At 42.9% G+C, this 21,897-nt stretch overlaps 1 protein-coding gene across 2 annotated transcripts in view; it reads right to left on the bottom strand.

The window, feature by feature from the left end:
* LOC145654543 (segment polarity protein dishevelled homolog DVL-1-like) overlaps positions 1-21,897 on the bottom strand; it is a 30,943-nt gene that overhangs the window by 4,505 nt on the left and 4,541 nt on the right. Inside the window, exons 2-14 of one of the 2 annotated variants that reach the window (XM_081708748.1) lie at positions 17,677-17,746; positions 16,578-16,699; positions 13,953-14,062; positions 9,675-9,813; positions 7,176-7,269; positions 7,018-7,087; positions 6,713-6,852; positions 5,203-5,279; positions 5,033-5,100; positions 3,710-3,787; positions 3,487-3,621; positions 1,414-1,581; positions 1,018-1,227 (exon numbers count right to left, since the gene is read on the bottom strand). In XM_081708748.1, coding sequence (XP_081564874.1) covers positions 1,018-1,227; positions 1,414-1,581; positions 3,487-3,621; positions 3,710-3,787; positions 5,033-5,100; positions 5,203-5,279; positions 6,713-6,852; positions 7,018-7,087; positions 7,176-7,269; positions 9,675-9,813; positions 13,953-14,062; positions 16,578-16,699; positions 17,677-17,746 — 1,481 coding nt within the window. The remainder of the gene's footprint in view (positions 1-1,017; positions 1,228-1,413; positions 1,582-3,486; positions 3,622-3,709; positions 3,788-5,032; positions 5,101-5,202; positions 5,280-6,712; positions 6,853-7,017; positions 7,088-7,175; positions 7,270-9,674; positions 9,814-13,952; positions 14,063-16,577; positions 16,700-17,676; positions 17,747-21,897) is intronic. The other variant, XM_081708749.1, reaches the window with a different exon arrangement.

Genomic DNA, 21,897 nt, shown 5'->3' with positions numbered 1-21,897 from the left:
CATCACAACTGCATTAAATCCAAGTGCACTCTTTCCATTCCACCGTTCCAATGTATTATCACCATACAGAACATGCCCACACAGCCACTCTAACTACTCTTTCCTTCCAGGATTTGGCTGTATTCTGAGCTGCTCCACTCTCCTCCAGTACACGACAGTAGTGAATATTATGGAGTGAAGGAAATCTACGAATGACATGAGTCACGCTGAACTACCAGCAAAATGTCATGGGGTTTGTGGGGAAAAAAATGTATCGAAAATAAAAGTTCTGAGGCAGTGGTGGAGGTTATGAAATGAGTGAGTTAATATTGCCATGTGACAATGGGTTTTGATTTTGAAGCAGAGAAATTTCAGGTCGACTGCACTGTACTGTGCCCTGGGCTGCATGTGTATGGATGGTTCTAGAAAGCTGTTTAGGGCTAACAGTTAAAGAGTCATTAATGTGAAGGAACAAATCTTTGCATTGCCCCTTGTGTTTAGCAAATAAGATGTAATAAGATATAATAAGAAGTTATAAAGCTCCTGACTACTACCACCAATCTCTCAATGTCAGCCAAAAGTGAATAAAAATTGCATTTGGCTTTGAAGTTTAAAGACACCTATGAGAGATGAAGCTTTGTGATATAATCAAACAATATCTCAGAGCTTTAAGGAGATTTCAGCTTCAAATTCTCTTTAAAGCAGCCTGACCAGCTCAAGTCAACAGGAGCACTTTCTGTGCAGTGGTTGCCTCCCCCCCTGCAACAAGATCCTTCACAGTTCAGTAGCTTGGTGAGCTGGATCAAGTGTGCTTGTTCAGAAACAGAACAAGTCTGCAGGAAGGGAGTCCCACTGCCACTAACAGTGTCTAAACAAAGGCAGGTGGGCCAAGCATTTGCAGTGCACGCGCACACACACACACACACACACACACACACACACACACACACACACACACACACACACACTCGCACTCGCACACATGTGCACACATGTGCAGACACACACCACACACACAGATGCACACACTACACCCACCCTCGCTGTGCTGGCTGCCTGCACTGCCGCTGTGGAAGCTGTGGCAGGGGTCGGAGTACCCCGGGGGAAAGCCAGGGGGCGCTGATGAAAAGGGTGGGTAGGGAAAAGGCTGCCCCCCCGTTGGCCAGGGATTGGAGGGTGGGGGGAGAGGTGCCAGTGAGTCTGAACCACCACCACTGGAACCTTCATTTAGGTTCAGCGAAGCCATGTCTGAGAGCATGAAAACAATGACGAGTGCAGAGGAGAAAAATACAACAATGGATAAGGGACCGACATAAGCAGGAAGGCAACTTTTACTTTCAGATAGCATGAAAACTTTATTTTAAACAGATTTGAAATGTGGTATATTTAACATGGTAGACTGTGTTGAGAAGGGTCGTGGGGTGTGGGGAGTACTTTGGCAGAGGTCTCCAAATGTGTAGTAGCACTGCTCTGAAAAGGTGATCTTGTTGACGGTGTGTCTGAGGTAGCCGTGCTTCAGCATGCTACTAGCATACTTGCGGGCATCACGTCGGTCCTTAAAGCCCTCCACCCGCGAGTATAGCCAGTCTACCACATCAGCTCCTACAGCACAGAGGGTTCAGGCACACAGGAATGAACACACACACACACACACACACACACACACAAAAGATCCACATGTATTCATTACTTATTTATACAGATAACAAAAAACACGATAAAACTAGACAACCCTAGTTGAACACACATGTGTCAACAGAACGACATCGGACAAGCCTTGCTGTCTCAGAGGGAGCGTGTGATGCGATGCGTCTTCTTCGCCTTACTGCTGAGGAAAATACCTCAGCCTGCTCTCCTGTCAGAATAATCTGCTCTGTAGTAGGCTAAAATATTAGTCCACTTTGCACTTTGCAGTAGTTAATTTCAGCCACTACAATTAATGTTTTAAAGATGGTGAATTACCCCCCCCCCCCCAATTTCAAGAGAAGGAACCTTTCAGAAATGAAAGACACTATATTACAAAAACAAACACTACATGCAAGCAATACAAGTTAATATCAGAGCAGTTCAGATTACAAAAACAAAGTCATCAGCACTTAACAAAGCACATAACAAAGCACATAGATATATATGCCATGAATAACGTTTCTAAACATCTCCCACTGTGAGGCTGGGAAGGTATCGGCTCTTACACACAGAAATCTATAGAATACTTTCATCTATTTATGCTTACACTGTGTTGTAATTAACTGATTACTGTTATATGTTAAGTTTTAGTTTAAACCTATTCTACATCCCAATCACAGCACTCTGAGTTCTTTATTGTCAGTGGGAAGAAGTTATAGCAGAAGTATTATATCCAGTTATGTGCTTTTACGTTTTCTATTTTACAGAAACGTGGGATGCCTTTAGCCGTATCAGTCTTTAACTCCATTGTAATACTTGTCCTGCACACATGTCACTGCAGGAAACCCCTCTTCTGTTTATTCATTCCTGACTGTTTCACCAGCCCCTCCCCAGACAAAGCTCGTCTCAGAAGTTGTGTTCCCCTCAGAGCATAGAACAAGCCATCAGTTGCAGGAAAGCGTGGGAATGGCATGAAAGAGCCTCCTATTTTATTTTGTTTTGCTTTCCAGTACAAGTTCACTGTAATGAAGACGAAGACTGAAGGTTAAATGCTCTGTCCGCTGTGCCAGGGAGCTGGCCAGTGGTCAGAGCTCATGTTTTCCTCCTGACAGCCACGGGTTCAAGTACCGGTTAGGGTGGCTGCATTCAACCTTTGTTACAGTCACATACAAACATGGTTTATGATTACAGTGGTTAAAGAGAAACCCAATATGAAATTCCCCATAGATATTAATCAACTCCCTTCAATGTTAAAAATACAGAAGCACTGTGTACAGATTTACTTACCTATAACAGCTCTGTGTGCAGGGAGTTGATTACCTATAACAGCTCTGTGTACAGGGAGTTGATTACCTATAACAGCTCTGTGTACAGGGAGTTGATTACCTATAACAGCTCTGTGTACAGGGAGTTGATTACCTATAACAGCTCTGTGTACAGGGAGTTGATTACCTATAACAGCTCTGTGTACAGGGAGTTGATTACCTATAACAACTCTGTGTACAGGGAGTTGATTACCTATAACAACTCTGTGTACAGGGAGTTGATTACCTATAACAGCTCTGTGTACAGGGTGTTGATTACCTATAACAGCTCTGTGTGCAGGGAGTTGCTCACCTATAACAGCTCTGTGTACAGGGAGTTGCTCACCTATAACAGCTCTGTGTGCAGGGAGTTGCTCACCTATAACAGCTCTGTGTGCAGGGAGTTGCTCACCTATAACAGTTCTGTGTACAGGGAGTTGCTCACCTATAACAGCTCTGTGTACAGGGAGTTGCTCACCTATAACAGCTCTGTGTACTGGGAGTTGCTCACCTATAACAGCTCTGTGTGCAGGGAGTTGCTCACCTATAACAGCTCTGTGTGCAGGGAGTTGCTCACCTATAACAGCATTAGCGATGGTTATCTTCAGCCACATCCGGTCCCTGATCTCTAGGCCTGAGTCTGGAAGCTGCATCACCTTCACAATGGTTGTCATGTCCGTCTTCCCGACTGTGAGTGGGAGGTCGTCAAACTCTGAAAAGCACAAAGCCTTCTGGTTTTGACGGAGAATGGTAAATTAAGTTCAAATTTTAGGGCAAAAGCAGAGGTGAATGTGACATACCATACTGTGGATAAGCTCCTGTAAGTGCAGTTGTGTGAGATATCCAGGCAGCAGGATCGATCGGCCGCACAGGTTCAGCTGGGAATATCGGGACCAAACAGGGATACTTTTTTAGAAGTCATTGAACATGTGTACAAATGATCCCTGTGTTTAAGATCAAGCATGTTTCTATTGTGATTATTGTTGATCTGTCTTTTGGTTAAATCCTCAAGTAAACTCAAGACAGTTGGGTCTAATTAAGACCGCATTAAGGGGTTTTCCATTAGAAATATTTTTTGTATTAAAAAATAATTAATTTGAAAAACCATAGCTGTAATGTCATTCATTGAAAGTAACTAGTGTAGCCCAAAACAAATCTGACATGTTTGTAAACGTATTAATAAAGAGGATATAAAGCAGCACAAGACACATTGCTTTTGTTTAGCAATGTTTACTATGCAGGAATGCTGTGTTTCTGCAAGACAAATAACAAACAAAGCAAGTAATAAACACATGTATCCCACTACACCTAGGACACACTCAAACAAGAGACCAAAGTGACACACTGCATTGACAGTCCAGGGTGACACACTTGGACGAGAGAACAGGGTGACACACTTGACCAAGAGTTCAGGGTGACACGCTTGATGAAGAGTCTAAGGTGACACACTTGATACCAGGCTCACACACTCAACCGAGAGACCTGGGTGAAGCACTCAACCAAGAGACCAGGTTGACACACTTGACCGAGTCCAGGGTGACACACTCAACTGAAAGTCCAGGCTCAAACACTCGACCGAGAGACTAGGCTGACGCGCTCATCTAAGAGACCAGGGTGACACACTTGACTGAGAGTCAAAGGTGACACACTCGACCGAGAGTCCAGGGTGACGTTTGACCAAGAGACCAGGTTGACGCACTTGACCAAGAGCCAAGGGTGAAACACTAAGCATCCATCCTTTGTTTGCTATGTAATTTTCTGTCTGAAAGACAGAATACACAACCTGAAATGCAATTTACAACTACTCAGGGTACAACATTCTCCAGTATTATCCATACAATGACTGCTATAACCCTGTAGCATGTCTATTACAGAACATTTGTCTTGTATTCAGTATTTAAGGTATACATCAATGTGAAGGGTTTTTGTTTAACCCTTCATAGTTCTCGGCTCTGTATAGTTTTTCCCAAGTAACAAGTCAGATAAAAAAAAACTAAGGATAAAAAAGTGTGTCTGTGTGCATGGGTGATTGTGCACAAGCATGTGTGTAAGCCGGTGTGTGTGTGTGTGTGTGTGTGTGTGTATGTGGCTAATTGTACACACGTGTGTGTGTGCAAGCTGACCTCTTGGTATGGTGAAGTAGCTCCTAGGTGAAGGGTCCCAGCACTTAGCCACAGTGAGACTGATCGGCCTGAAGGAGTATGGTGCACGTTTCAGTAAGTGCTCAGTTAATACACAAGTGACAGCCACATCGATGAACGTGTATGGTTTTAATCCAGTCCTTTTTAAGTACCCAGTCTTGGAGACAATCTCTCTGAGAATCCTTACAGCATCGTCGTTGCTCATATTCTCAAAGTTCACGTCATTCACCTGTAAGCCAGAAAGACAGGAAGGTTGTCACGTATGTTAACAGGCAGCACGGTGACACACAGCATTGGCATTATGCTTTTGCTGCTGATCATATCCTAAAGTAGCAAATAAAAAAGGTCTGTTTGTCGCCGCTGTCATGTGCCACTACTGCTGTTCCAATCTGGGGATGTGAAATCAAATCCGTACACCTCTGGGCATCATCATGTCTTTCGGCTTAGCTATTACGCTCCTAAACTGGATTCAGAAACCAGACGGGAGCAACACCTATGCCTCTAAGCTGCCCCTGGGATGTGAATCTAAAGAAGATATGGATAAAAAAGAGGGGAAAAAAACATTACTATGCTAATACTCTGTATATCGTGGTGGCATCTTGCCATATGGGAATCCACTGCCGCCGACACCATTACCTCAGCTTGCCATTTAATCAGGATTAGCAAACTGCTGGAGGTGTCTGACGGCTGGGACACTGAAGACAGCGGTGATGGTTGATTATACTGGGAGGCATGACCCAGGGGATGACCCCCCCCCAGCTTAGATCCAAAGTTTATCCTCTAAAACTGATGTAGAGGTAATGTCCCAGTGTCCCTGCACTGTTTAATCACTTTAATGCGACACCGTGGCTCAGCTAAGACATGGTATTACATTAAGCTGCTTTGTGGGTTAGGGAGGTGCAACAGAACATTGAAGGGGTTGTGTTCCAGTTTTGCTGTGTTCCAAACCACACTTTATGTTTTCGGATGCATTTATGGCTTTTTTCCATCTTACAGTAGAGGGTTTTCTAAGTTTGTGCATATATGTGCCTGTGATAAAACTTTCAAAAGCGTCCGAAGGGCAACGTTAAAAGCATTATAACACACAACAGATACGAGTTGTCTGTTGTGGATACGATCCAGTTTGATTTTTGATTTTATACCATTAGGCGTCTTTCTGAAACAGTCAACCAGGAACTGCTTGATTGTTTACCAACAAGCAGTGCGACATAAATGTATAGATTAGGGAAGGAAGAATGTTTCATATTTTTCACTAAATCTTTTGGCATTTGTGTACATTATGAAGCAAACAGAGAGGCGACTGCAAAGATTAAGATTTGTTTGAATGGATTTTCAAATGTATTTTTTTTCCAATACATTTTTTAAAGATAAAACCTGCATTTTGAGGGAATTCAGCAAAAAATACTGAATTCCCTCAAAATATGAGTTTAATTTAAAAAGAAAAGATTTTGATGTATCATCTCGAGGGAAAAAAGTATCTTAAAACAGTACTGTTTTAGCCTGAACTTCCTGATTTAAAACAATCCATATCACCTAAGATCCTGAGTTAAGTATCACTGAGAGTTTTAAATTCAGATCCACTGTTCTGAGCAACTTCTTTTTTATTGTTGCTTTTTTAAAAATTATACGGTTTTATTGGTTTATCACCAGACTATTAGTCACCTGCAGGAGCATATCTCCTGGCTCTATCCTTCCGTCTGCTGCAACTGCTCCTCCCTTCATGATGGAGCCAATGTAGATGCCTCCATCACCACGGTCATTACTCTGTCCCACAATACTGATGCCCAGAAAGTTGTACTTCTCTGCAGGGAGGTAGAGAGGCATAAACGGATATGCATGTGTGTGGTTTTTTGTGTGTGTGTGTGTGTGTGTGTGTGTGTGTGTGTGTGTGTGTGTGTGTGTGTGTGTGTGTGTGTGTGTGTGTGTGTGTGTGTTTGTGTGTGCAAGGGTGGTTGTGGGGCTCTTACCCATGTTGAGTGTAACGGTGATAATGTTCAAACTCATGGTTGAATCTGTGATACTGCTGAAAGAGGATGACTGTGGAGAGGAAAAGAGATGCTCTCAATACACACACACACACACACACACACACACACACACTGCGGTCTGATGTGTGAGGTCATACCCGGTCAATCTTGGGCACTTTATGGCGCCTGCGTCTACGCTTGTGCCTCCTCATTAGCTGGGAAGAGGAGCTCTGTTCTGTGGAACTGCTCAGTCTGAGTCAGTCACACACACACACACACACACACAAATTATGGAAAAGTAACATGAACAATGAAGATATTTTTAAAAATGCATTGAAAACAGTGCTAGTGTAAGGAAAAGTACACACGTATCTTAAAGAAGTGAGGGATGGGGGGCACAGTAGATCTATGATTACTAGCAAGAGCTGTTTTAATTTAAGAATTTATCGAAAATAAGTAAAATATTTTACTCAGTTGATATATGTACTTAAGAACAAGTCAAATCTGTTTAGGTGTCTGAAACACCTCAACATCCTATTTACAAACGATTTGTTTCATTTTTTATTTGTCGTGAATTCTCATTTTACTTTAGATGGTAACGGGTATAGCTCCTAATACACTCCTAAGCGTTCAGCATCGTCTTCTTGTAATGTCTCATGTTGGTCTAGTTAGCATAGTCCATCATCACTTTTGTGAGTGCTTTAACCGCTCAAAAATATTTTCTGACTATGTAACAATGTCAAAATGGCTCAGTGAAGTGGTTTGGATCCAAACTGATTAAGCAGGTGTCACATGACCAGGTGTCAACTTCAAGTTTGTTGTTGTCATGTGTAGAAAATTCATTAGACTATGTACAGTGAATTTCTTACTTATATGCTTCTCCACAGATTAAACAATTAATAGAGTAGTGGAACATTAAAATAAAAGGAAATACTAAGCACAATAAAATAAATTCTAAGCAGGTAGAATTTGGGAGTAGAAATACAAAGTGTTGCAGTACAAAGTGACAAACAATGGGAGAAATCAGTAAAACAGATAGTTAGCAGATGACAGGTATTCATATTGCATATTAGTGGGTGTTGAACAGTCTGTAGTCAGCGTGTTGTGTGTTGAGCTGTCTTGTAGCCTTGGGGTAGAAGCTATCCCCGAATCTCGCTGGGCGTGTCCGGAGTCTGAGCCGAGCTTCCCATAGGACTGAAGGGAGGGGCGTGTTGGTGCAGGGTACTAGTAAACATCCTAAACTGCTCGCAGCTGCATGCTGATCGCCCTCTGAGATGTTTTAACTACTATTTGTAGGGCTTTCCTGTCCTCTGTTGGGCAGCTAACACACCAGAACTTAATACACCCTGTGAGGGTGGACTCCACACCACACCTGTGTTAAACGGTCAGGACTGTAGTGGACATCTGGGCGTTCCTCAGATGCCTGAGGAAGTGAAGGCATTACTGAGGGTGACTCCAAGGACTTGAGGCTGGTGACCCTCTCCACATGGTCACAGGGTTAACAGTGGTGTTTTGGAATCAAGTGGGAGTTTTTAGGGAGATTTAAAGATGTCTATAAAAACAGCAGCCAATTGTTTACTTCATGTTTAACGCACGACCTGAAATTCCATCCAGACTGGCAGCTTTGTTCACTGTTTAACTTCTTCACATCCACAACAGATCGATACAGGAACTTGTGCTGCCATAACTCTGTTTACAGGCTCCAAACAGGCATAAAATATTTTCAGTTCATCTGGGAGATATGCACTGGCAGATCTGAAGGCACAAGCCTGTGGTTTACAGTGGGTTTGGGTCTGAATTCCCCACCACAGCCAATGCACATCTTGTTTGCACTACGCTCTATTGGTGTACTCATGTTTCATGCAGGTGATGGTTTTCCAGCGATCGTTCCTGTATTACTTGCATGCATGCTTGCACACATCTCCAGTGCAACCACAGACCTTATGATGGACTTCCAGATTAAATCATGGTTTCTCGTTGGGAAATGAATGGACTCGTGGGTATACAGTCGATCACCCAGTACCTAACGAAGTCCATGTACGCTGTGGTGAACCTCATCCAGATCAGAGGATGGATTTCTGAAGGAGGATGGGTTTCTGGGCAGTACATGTCTTTGGGTAACACTAATTGAGTAGGTAACAATTACTGTTACTGTTACTTTGGGTAACAGTGACCATGTAGTCATCTCAAAACACATGCAAATGAACAGTGATTGATTGATTAATACCCCTAATGAGAGAGGAGACATGTTGATGGTATTTGGGGTAAAAATTTGGAATTTAAATCTTCCAGGATGTTTACCAGGAAACTGCTGAGTATCTGTGGTCATAGTCCATGGCACTTCATTCTCACCTACACACCAGCTCAGCATCCCCACCTTCATGGTTGAGTCTTACAGGTGTTACTAGGTGAATCACTATGGCTATATTCGTTGCAAGAGATCCAAGATAGCAACTCTGGGTCTAAAACAATGAATGTTGTATTTTGCCAAATTACACTGCCTATTTTTAGAATTGTATGGTGATCATTAATAACGAGAAACTGGCTGAGAAAATAACGACATTAACAAGACAATATGCACAAAACAAGTGTGTGACGCTTGCCATGCACCAGTGGCTTTTTGGATAATGGCTTGTCTGTGCTGTGGAGCCACTGACCTGCTGCCATCCTCGTCCTCCTCACTGTCGATGAAGGAGCTTGACTCCAGTTCACTGCTCATCATAGAGGCGCTGTCACACACCATTGCTGTTTCCCTTACGCCCCGCTCAGCTTTGGAGTGACCGTTCACACGCGGGACTGAGGGTGGCCACACACGCACACACACACACACACACACAAACACACACAAACACACACACACACACACACACATGCAGATGTGCACACACACCACACGCAAAGACATACACACACAGAGACACGCATGTGCCCACACATGCAGACGCATAAATCCACACATACGCACACGCACGCACATACACAGGGCTCAGTATCACAGATGTACTTCAGAAAGGCTTTTTCCTGAAAGCAGGGACAGGTAGTACAGGTATGTGGATGGTAATTGCAACAATGCATTGCCCTTTTGGACAAAACTAATAATCATTTATAATAATAATCTTGAAAGAAATTCTGTGGGAACTTTGACAATTAAACTATATGGCTTGATCACACCTTGAGTACTACGACTCCCCTTTCACAAGTGCACAGTATGAGGGAGATTAAAAAGGTGCAGACAACATACATTGTTTTGGAAGTGGCAGAGGTTCGGGGTGGCAGCGGACTGGCTGGAAGGCCTGAGTGAGGCGGAGGCATCTCAAGGAGCCTGGGTGGGCGTGTACTTTCCGGGGAATGCCGAAACAATCCAACACAGTCGGTGTGGTCATGCTGCCTTCCCTTTGTGTGGTTACACTCTCCCTACCCACCCTTCCTACTAGCACATACACCCTGCACAAAAGCTTCTCAGTTCTTCAGTTAAAAACTGTGAACAACATTCTCAGTCCACCAGGAAAGGTGAACCCTCTGATCCCCAGTGATTGGTCTTCAGGTTTGATTGGCAGCTCACGGATGTCGAGAGGGAGGGAAGGGCTGACTGAGGATGAGTAATAGAAGGAGAGAGTGTGGGTGAAACACATTCACAGAACATAAACAAGAAGGGCAAGATAAAAGAGGGCACTGGTGAGCAGAAGGCACCAGAGATTTGGAGGCAGGGGCTTGAGAATTTCATTCCAATTCAGTCTTCCTTTAACAAATGTGAATTTTCAGAAAACAATATTCCTCCTAGACCAGCCGACAGGCTAAATGGATATTCAGCGTTTGGATGTGACTGAGACGCACATGAGCCAAATCTATTGCCCCAGCAATATAACTCCTAGCACACAAAGCACCACAGAACAATATTTCACACACAGAAATTATATCAATTATATCATTGGGGGTGCGGTACTGGAATGTAAAAACTTGATGAGGTAGACCTTATGCTGTCAGGTCATACACCATGTCCAGTCTATCCATGTTCTATCTGCTTCAGATCAAATTAAAATTAAAACTTTCTAAATAGATTATTAAAGTAGCTCTGTCTCGGTCTTACGGAGGTCAGATGACGACGATGGGACTGGATTAACACGAGAGAGGCAGTCAGCCTCCTCAGTAATTAATGACTGGCTGTGAAACAAATTAAAAAGCAAATCCTTTGGATTTGAACCAAACCTTTGTCATGAGCGATAATTCGGATGACACGAGGTATTCACGTGCTCAGCTCTAGCGTTAAATCGCTCAGCAAAAATACTCTGCATACTCCACAATGAAACATTTATGTCATTTGTGATAAAACAAATCAAGTTCCATTTCATTCTCTGATAAATCGCAATTGCATTTCCACACGAAAACTTCAACTTCCCCTCAGAACATATTAATTCCCTCAAAAAAACAATGATATGTTTTCGAAACCCAGCTGCTTTAGAATGCTCATGTACCACGATGCCGTTCTACACATTTTTTTCTATACACAACAGGTTAACGGGAACGGACAACGTAAATGTACATCTCAAGGGGACAACACAGAATCCTGCATGGTTTGACAAACCCCTTCGAAAAAAGCGGACCCCGGGTCCTACCTCAGAGACGGAGCACAAACTCTTCGGAGCGGTTCCGACAGCGCACTGCGACCCGTGCGAGAGCGCGCGATAAGAGAGGACCTTCCCCCCCCTCTCTCGCCCACTCGCGCTTCGCGCATCACCATTCATCACCACAGTGCCTTGGAGACAGCGGGCGCACAGCTATTTCGATCCACGTATTTGTTTCCTTAACGCGATATCTGAGCGATGATGATCGCCAGAACGAACAAACGTTTTCTGAGCAAGGTTAGCCAGCGGCGAGGTAATGGATATAGCGCACAACCCCTATGCAACCGCGCTACACCAGCTAAACCAAGCGCCTCAAGACAGCTACCAAACTTGGAGATAATTTGTCTTTTATGAAATCACGCGACTGGATACAGAACGGAGCAGTGCAGTGCTTGCACAATTCAGCGAATACGATTTTGCTTTTGTAAATGTAGTATTTAATAACAACAACAACAACATCAACAACAACAATTATTATTATTATTATTATTATTATTATTATTATTATTATTATTATATTCATAATAATATGCATCTATTACTAATATGCACCCAGCTCAACAATAATAATTATTATCATTGCTGTTATTATTATTATTATTATTATTATTATTATTATTATTATTATTATTATTATGCATCCAGCCCTGTTCTAGAATATAAATCCAATTCCAGAGCAAAGCCACAATGATTAGCGTCTGATGCTGATTCTTGTCAGACTCTAGCCAGACTTCTCACTTTTTACTGAAAGTACAATGTGGAGCTTGACACTTGTGTATGGGTGTTGTGTCTCTACATTCCTTCTCCTTAATTCTCCAGGGACAGGGCTGTCATAACTTGGCCATCGCTAAAGTCTAATTAAGCCACAATGATTAATGATCACTGGGATCTAATAGAGTGCAGAGCTATACTGTCACCAACACAGAGACAAATTACTGTAAGGGGGAAACACTGGGTGTGGGGTGGGTTGTGGGGTGGGTCTGGGGGAGGTATATGTGAAGAAAGGTAATTAGATATTTGAAGGATTCTGTTCGCTGACCTGTTACTGGCTTGCTGCTTCATGTACTGACATGAGTGGGTCAATAGTTGGCTGCTCGAGTCTGTATATTGATACATATTCAGAACACAGGGGGTGGTATATGGTATGTAAGAGTGAACTACACAAACAGGTAATATGGAGATTAGCAACAACCCTAGAGGCAGCCTCCAGCGAGTCGGTTGGGGGAGAGAGCTGTACGGTGGACGTGACAGGTACTATGCATGAGCAGGGAAGCTGCAGGCAGACAGACCACTGTAATAAACAGGCGGGAACCACATCAGCATTGGGCAGGGCGGCTGCGAGGTTAAATATAGTTCTTCCTGTATGGAAGGGTCAGTGAGCCCCAGCGGTGGTTGGAGTGAGTGGAGTTATCCAGACACACGTCCATACTGCGGCTGCTGGAAAGGGTAGAACCGAGTAAACGGAGCAAAAAGGAACAGCGCAGATCTCACAGATCCCAAAGATCTCCACATGCTGATTCCTTTACTCCTCGGATGAGAAGAAGCATGCAGACATGCCAAAATCCACGCAAATACACACATATATTCTCACACTTACTCACCACGCACAAGACTGGACCACACACACACACACTCACTCACTCTCTCTCTCTCTTTTACACTCTGAAAAGTATGTGTGTGTGTGTTGTCTGACACCAAAGCACCCCAAAAAGCTTCTAAAACCCTTATCAGACAGATAATGAAACTAACAACGAAAATAAAATGAAGAATACAGCAACCACTCAGTTTCTGCAGGGCAATGAATTTGGTGAATGTATTGTTATTTTTTTAAAATATTCGCACATCTAATGTTCTGTGGGATGATGCATCACATCTTTTAGTGGCACCAGGGACATATCGAGGTCTCTCAGGTATTAGAAATGAATATGTAGTCACAGAACAGCATTCGAGTGATTTGAATGTGGTGTACGTGAAAATGGTATGCTCATGGTATATAAACCAGTCCCAGCAGGTGCAATAAGAAGCATTTTTTCTAAATTGTTATGACAAATATATCTCATTAAAGGAAGCTGTCCACATGTGTTTGTATCCTCAGGATATGATCAAGCCATGAATGCCTTCATAATATCCTCCACATCCACATGCTATAACCTGATACAGTAAATCCATGACAAGACATCCACATGCTATGACCTGATATGGAATCTTATGCTTTGTTATCTTATGCAAAATAATTTTTGGATCCAAATGAGATACGCCTGAGGCACGCTTCTTTATCTCCACATGGTCTGTATGTGTGACAAGAGTTCTTACGCTCTTCTCTTCTCCGCCTGGTTCTTTCACGTTCCCTCTCTCTACGATGGCTGAGGAGTGTCTCACTGGTCTCTGTATCCAGGCCGTCTCTGCTGCTCACTGCATTGGCACTGCAAACACACCAACGCACCCGAGGAAATGAGCACAAACGCCAGCTGCCTTACACACATACCTGCAGCGTATAGACGTGACATTCAATCTCGAAAGAAATGACCTCAGGAGACAAGAAAGAGAGAAACTCATTCAACACTAGCACCCATTATTCAACCTAAACCAGAACTCTGTTTCTTTGTTACTCAAATTAACTCATGCACAGTATATATTTTGGTATTTATGGTGCATTTTGTATATTTCACAAGTATCAGGGGTACATGGGGTGCAGAGACAGACTTGCACATGTGTAACAAATAGTCAAACTGACCCGTGTGTCCTTACCTATCCTGGAATAAGAGGTATTTGCAGAAACATAGAGGAGGTTTCTAGGGAATAACAGTGCAAACATATTTCAGTTTTATCACACTGGATCACTTTGTCATTCCTCCCAGTAAAACCTTTAAAGCCACATAAGGTGAGTATGTCACCTGAAAAGCTGCAGCCACCGGCTTTCCAGAAACCTGAGCAAGGCGAGAATTATATCAGAACATAGAAAGAGTTGCGAGAGGGACGCTTCCCCCAGCTCTGCAACAGACATACGCACACACCGCACACCCACACACTAGTCTGGCCTTTAGGAAACCTCCATCTATCATTACCCATGAGGCACTGCATAAAATGGGTCATTCTATGCGATAACAAATGCATCTGCCTATTCAGGATGCTTTTGTTTTCTTTGGGCTGGGTAGGTCATAGCAGGAAAATATTGAAATTACATATCAAATGGAAAATATAGAACCCCTAAAACACACACATACACACACACACACACACACACACACACACACATATGTATATATATTCCCCACCTGACCTCCTCTGTGCATTTTTTCCTTCAATCTCGGGTCCTCTACAAGATGCCTAAGAGTTTGAGGGTCCTGTCTAGTATCCTAGCTGTTCCCAGGACTGCACTCTTCTCACTAGAGATCTTGGATCTTGTTCCTGGGATCCGCGGGAGCCATTCTCCCAGTTTGGGGAGCCTCTAGTGCTCCCAGTGGCACACCAAGCTGCTGGACAGCTCAGTGGGTTACACCACTGACCATGGTAAAGGAAATTGGGGGTTTGAATCCTGTCTCCAGTGTGGTGCCTTAGGCAAAGTCCTTCATTCTGCCTACCTCAATAACAATGAGAGGTCAAAACAAGAGAGTCACACTGGCTCAGATGTTGCTCAGGTCTGTGAGGTCAGGTTAACAAGGTCTGTGCTGGGGGACCAGCGCAATCTGATGAGAAGTGGACTACTGGAACAAATACAGGATGCTCGTGGAGAATAGAATATGTGTATATACATGTTTTAGACATATATCTATGGGAAAATTAGTTTTGCCTTTGTTGCATATATGAACAATGATGTTTCTACTCTGAGTATATACAAGCATCAAGTTATCATAAGATTATAACTTTCATGTCAAAAACACATCAGGAAATGCCTGGTCAAGTGTAAGAGGAGTCAAACAAGCACGAGATCTTACATAAAAGAGAAAATGCATCATAAGTATTAGCGGGCATTTATATGAACCTGGAGCAAAAGTGATATTCACAATTTAACCACAAGAGGGCAGTCAATAGCAATGTAATGTGAGATGGTAAATCACTAGAACACAATGAAAAGGGGAAAAATCTTAAACAAAAAAATTTATTGAGCACATCCAAATCAACCGCATTTCATTAGCACTCTGTCTCTCTCTCCCTCACTCTCTCCCTCGCCATATGTGCCTCTCTGTCACTCTTGACGCCTGTGTATGTTACCCTGTGTCCTCGAGTGCCTCTTAAGCATCAACAAGGCTCTTAATGCTTGGCTTGTCTGTTGTATGAAGCAGTGTATTCTGTTGTGTAAGAGAGGAGAGTGGACTCCCCCTGGTGCTTTTCTGCCCAAGACACAAACACCACATGTTGGCTTCCCCTCTCGTCCTGTTCTGAGCCCGGCAGCTTATGGATGAGTGACTGCGACAGGGGAACCAGAGCCATGTGCATCTATTCCCTTTGAGCTAAGCTATTGCTGCTCTACTGGTAACAATGCCATACCTGTAGAAGAGATTACTGCCAACAGGAGTAGACAGGACAAGCCATATACAGAGTAGATGAATGAGCAAAGAATATGTGAGTGTGTGTGTTGTGTGTTGGTGTGGAGGTATGTGTGTGTGTATGTGCGTGTGTGTGTGTGTATACATAGTGTGTGTGTGTGTGTGTGTGCTTGTGTGGAGGTATGTATGTGGGGGTGTGAGTGGGTGAGATGCAAGAGTGTAAAATGTGTGCTGCAGAGAATAAGAGAGTCTGTCTGTGGGCTGTAAGGGTCTGTGTCAGGTCAATTTGTGTGCAGAGAGACCTATGAGAAGCCTGATAGTGTGTAGGATGTGTGAGAGGGCCGATTGCACTGTGTGTGTGTGTGTGTGTGTGTGTGTGTGTGTGCGTGTGTGTGCCTAGATACTGCTCTAAAAGTGTGTGCGCATATATGTGGAGGTAGGCAATACATACTGGAATGAGGGGGGTCTGGAGTCTCCGATGCCCCCTGTTCTCTCCAGGGGTGGAGGAAGTTCAGCATGACTGTCTGTACACATTGACATCCCATCAGTGTGGGAGCTTTCTGCCAATACAAGCTGAGGGAACACACACACACAAACAAATCAAAATGCATAGGGGTGTAATCAGCACAGACCCTACAACAATGATTTGCAGGGGGCCTGGAACTAAAACGTGTGCTGGGGCTGGAACTGGGATAAGGACCAGAACTATGAGTGGGCAGTAGAGACTTGGGCTGAGACGATAAGTAAGACTGGGCAGTGGATTTGAGATGAGACCTGGACTGAGACTAGAACTAAGACTGGGCATTAGAACTAAGCCAAGACTGGGGCTGGTACTAGATCTAAAACTGGGCAGTGGATTTGATCTGAGACTTGGGCTGGGACTAGAACTAAGAATTGCACTGGAACCAGTCCTGGCACTGTGGTCTCTAACCTGATTGACCACATGGTACACAGACAAATAGAAGACTGAATAAAAACACACTCAGTAGGGAACTGGAATAAAATATCACAACTAGAGGTCATCAGTTGTGCTATAAGATACTGGGGCTGTATGTACGTACGTACACATACATGCATGCACACACACACACACACACACACACACACACACACACACACACACACACACACACACACACACACACACACACACACACACACACCACACTGGTCAGAATTAGAAAGCACTTATATCTACAGTTCTGGCTGCTGGCTTTGAAACCCAATGGGACACCAGTGTGCTGCATTAAACTTTTATGATCTATAGTGAAAGCGCATAGGTTATATGAAATATTCCTTTCTCAGATCTCTGCCTAGAAGTGGAATATACCATCTCTACCTAAACCTCCTCTGATTAGGGGACCTGTGTGGACACAAGAAGTGAGGCAGTTTGGTGGGATCCCAGCACATTGGAAGGGCAGCACTGCTCAGTATGATAATATATGATGTTAAGAATACACAGCTACTGCCATGTCGCATCATGTGACTGCCTGCTTCTCTGGTCTCCTCCATCCAAGGTGTTCTTTAAGACGGCAGAGAATGTTGCTTACCCATGACACCACTCTCCCGTTGAAGCAAGGCAGCTTGACGTTGTCATCCGAGATCTCCTCCTTAACAACCCTGAGTGAGACAGACAGAAACATATGAGACATCACAACACCATTAGCACATATCACCCAGGTAAGACACAGCAAGGATGCATGCATGTATTGCTAAAGTCAAAATGCATGACAGAGCTGGAGAAGTGTGTGTGTGTGTGTGTGTGTGTGTGTGTGTGTGTGTGTGTGTGAGAGTGCTGTTTTCTGTGCATATGTGTGTGTGTGTGTTAAATGAGTGGGGGCACAGTGAGGTTATTGGGGTGTAAAGCTTCTTTGTACTTTGTAGTGGAAATTCTCCCCTGAACTCTTCTGCCCTGCCTCTCCTGAGACAGGAACCCAAGCACAAGACACAGCGTAAAGAGGAAAAAGAGAGAGAGAGAGAGAGAGAGAAAGAGTGAAAGAGAGGGGAGGGAATGACCTCAAAAGTTGAAGGATAAAGAGAGAAGCGTGATTGAAATGATAGTGAAGGCAGTAATTGGGAGTTAATACATGCTGAATGGTAAATGGTAGAAATTACTTTCCCATCAAGCTCGTGATTCATCGTGAGAGGATGAGTTAATAACACATCATTAGCTCAGATTTACCCATGAAAAGATTTGTAAACCTCATCTTTTCAGCTTAACATTATCAAATCCTGGTACCTACTTAAGAAAAATAATCTTCTAAAGCATTATGTCTGCTTTAGAAATGCTCACAAGTACATCTTTTTGGAAATATCATAAAAAAAGCTTAAGTTGAATGAATGAACATCCTCAGTGTGCTCTGAAGGAGCATGTCTGTACCCCCCACCCTCTCAGGGCAGGTCTGGGCCTCCAGGAGGGCGTCTGTACCCCCCCACCCTCTCAGGGCGGGCTAGGGCTTGCTGCAGATGCAGCTTTCACTGGTTAATTAGACCAGGCTTCCCTGAGCCCAGCCTCTTCTGCCGCCCACCCAGGAGACGCACCTCAGTCACCGGGGGCTCTCTGCCGCCTGACCAGGCATGGCTAACTAATGCTCCTTTGACCTTGATGTGCCTTGGAAGATTATCTGTTCTACAGACCAGAGGGGTGGGTTTTTGTCGGGGCTTTTTTTGGGGGGGGGGGGGGGGGGGTAATAATTACAGGGCATAGGTTGTTGCATTCATTATTTTATTACCTAATGATTCTCAAATGTGATTATGCAGTTTGGTGTTATTATAAGCCGTTTTTTAAAATTAATTTATTAATTTGCTCAATTGCTTTGAGAGGTTATATTATCATGCGATTAGCCATCCTAAAGTGTATTGAACTGTATTCTAAAATTCTAAAATACTATACATCTTACGATAATGGAGCTGCTTGTTACCATGGATTATGCTGAGTGAATCAATAATATACAGTAAAGAGATGCATGCACTTCAGCAAGAACTGCTCTCTCAAAGGATGTCATCCTTACTGATGCACAGGATAAAAACTCTGAACACTGATCAAAGGGCATATTATATAACTCAAAAAACTCCAGGAATATTTATTTTCTTGAACACTAAAATGATGCAATTGAAAAAATACAGCTTGGTAAGCCATCCTGGTACAGCTTTCCTCAAGATTACAAACTACAAATTGGATGTGGAGATGACATAGGGATCCACATCATTTCACATTCAAAATATATTCTAGTTATTATTGTGTTTTTTTTACAATGTTAATGACTTTAAGAAAAATATATACTGACTATATGCATTTTACATAATGTCTGGTGACAGAGTATATAGTACTTACAGAGTCACAATTAGCAAGACAGAATCACAGGTGAGAATGTTCTCTTTTAGTCAATTCAAAGCAAAATTCTGTAAGTTAAATCCAACCAAAAACAACTCACCTAAACTCTCTCAACAAAAGCATTATTATATACAGGTGGCTGATATACTGTTAAAGAACATTTTAACATGCAAATCTTGCATGCTTAAATGGAAAGAAACAGTCCCTTTTGCCATTAGTCCCTGCAATCAATTACCTTGTGCTGCCAAACTGTACTGGGCCTTCTCTTTGCCAACCTTCTGTGGAGTCTCTGTAAACGACAGGAAGTCCGGGGTTCCTTCACTTGGCTAGCCCATCCACTTCCATGAGGCCTTAGGCCAGGACTTCACAGCAGTGAGGGACTGTGGGAAATCCATCCAGCCTCCAGCCACCTCTAATACATAAAAACTCCTGCCACACTACGCCAGGAAGCACAGCCAAGTCTGTATACACTATGTGTATTCTGAGTTTGCATACAGTATGTGTAGTGAGTCTGTATACTGTAGGTTTAGTGAATCTGTATACAGAAAATACAGAGTCTATATACGGTATGTGTACCAAGTCTGTATACGGTATGAGCAGTCTGAGTCTGTATACAGCATGTGTAGTGAATATGTATACAGTATGTGTAGTGAATCTAGTATGAGTAGTCTGAGTCTAGGCATCTGTAGTCTCATCAGAATATGCTACAATATTCATACTCTGAGTCTGTATAGAGCATGTGTAGTCTGAGTTGCTATACAGTATGTGTAGTGAATCTTATACAGTACAGGTAGTCTGAATCTGTATACAATATGTTTAGCGAGCCTGTATACAGTGTGTATAGTCTGAGTGGGTATACAGTATTTGTAGTGACTGTATGCAAAATTGGTAGTCTTAATCTGTATACAATATGCAATCTGTATACAATATGAGTCTGTGTGCAGTATGGGAAGTAAATTTGTATACAGTATGTGTAGTGAGGCTATATACAACATGTGTAGCAAGTCTGTATACAGTATGAGCAGTCTGAGTCTGTATACAGTATTTGTAGTGAATCTATATACAGTATGTGCAGCGAATCTAGCATAAGTAGTCTGAGTGTAGGAATCTGTACTGTTCAAAGCTACTTGATGTTCATCATCTTCTGCCAGATTACATTTAACATCATGAATCATGAGAACATGACTCACCCAGAACAAATCTTCGTCCCTTTCAGACTACAGAGAGCAGGCATCAGATTACACATTGCAGTTAAGATTTTGTGCTTGTGTTTGGGGTTGTGAGATGATTAGTGTAACTCTCTTGGAATGTATGAAGCAGCAGGGTTTCATGGCTTCATGTTTTAATGTTCAGTCACCCAAGTAACCGCTAAATTGTTGTTGAATATGTTCAGTCACCTGGGAGACTGCTACATAATTGTTTAGTATGTTCAATCACCTGGGAGACTGCTACATAATTGTTGAGTAAGTTCAGTCACCTGGGAGACTGCTACATAATTGTTGATTATGTTCAGTCATCTGAGAGACTGCTACATAATTGTTGAGTATGTTCAGTCACCTTGGAGACAGCTACATAATTGTTTAGTATGTTCAGTCACCTGGGAGACTGGTACATAAATTGTTGAGTATGTTCAGTCATCTGAGAGACTGCTACATAATTGCTGAGTATGTTCAGTCACCTGGGAGACTGCTACATAAATTGTTGTTGAGTATGTTCAGTCACCTGGGAGACTGCTACATAAATTGTTGTTGAGTATGTTCAGTCACCTGGGAGACTGCTACTTAATTGGTGAGTATGTTCAGTCACCTGGGAGACTGCTACATTGTTGCTATGTTCAGACATAAATAACATTGTATCTGTACAACTCTCAAATTCAGAACAAAAGGTGACCCATTCTCAAGCACAACTGATCCAAAAAGAATTCTAATTATTGTGATTCCTCTTAAGTTCTTGGACATTTCTTCTAACTTGGCACCGATGGCTCTTGGTCTCAAAAGAAGGTTGTATTTACTGAGCAGCATTCGCTCATCACTGCTGGTATGAAAAAATGGACACACCAGAGGGGCTTTCCATCACTCACCCAGTGAAAGAACTTCAAGTCCAGGCGAGCTGCTCAGTAAGTGAACACACATCTTTGGGCCTGGTTCCAGTCTATAATGGGCTCCTTCTCTCAACCACAGTTATACAAACTACAGTACACAACACTGCTCAGTCTGGAGCAGCGCACACAACTGCATCTCAGCAGCTAGTAAAATACATTCTATACAGAGATACTGAATAAATAAATATTGAATCTTTAAAGCAACAAAAATAATATAATAAAAAGAATAAGGTATTATTCATTCCATTGGGCATAAGTAATTCCTGAATACTGAAATATGTGTACATGACATATAGGTGTTATAATGTTGACGTTGCAAACGGTATGTTGTATATG

The sequence above is a fragment of the Electrophorus electricus genome, unplaced genomic scaffold (assembly GCF_041902795.1).
Source record: "Electrophorus electricus isolate QZ-2024a unplaced genomic scaffold, ASM4190279v1 Scaffold131, whole genome shotgun sequence".
NCBI classification, from domain to species: domain Eukaryota; kingdom Metazoa; phylum Chordata; class Actinopteri; order Gymnotiformes; family Gymnotidae; genus Electrophorus; species Electrophorus electricus.
This window is presented reverse-complemented; position numbering and strand designations above follow the sequence as displayed.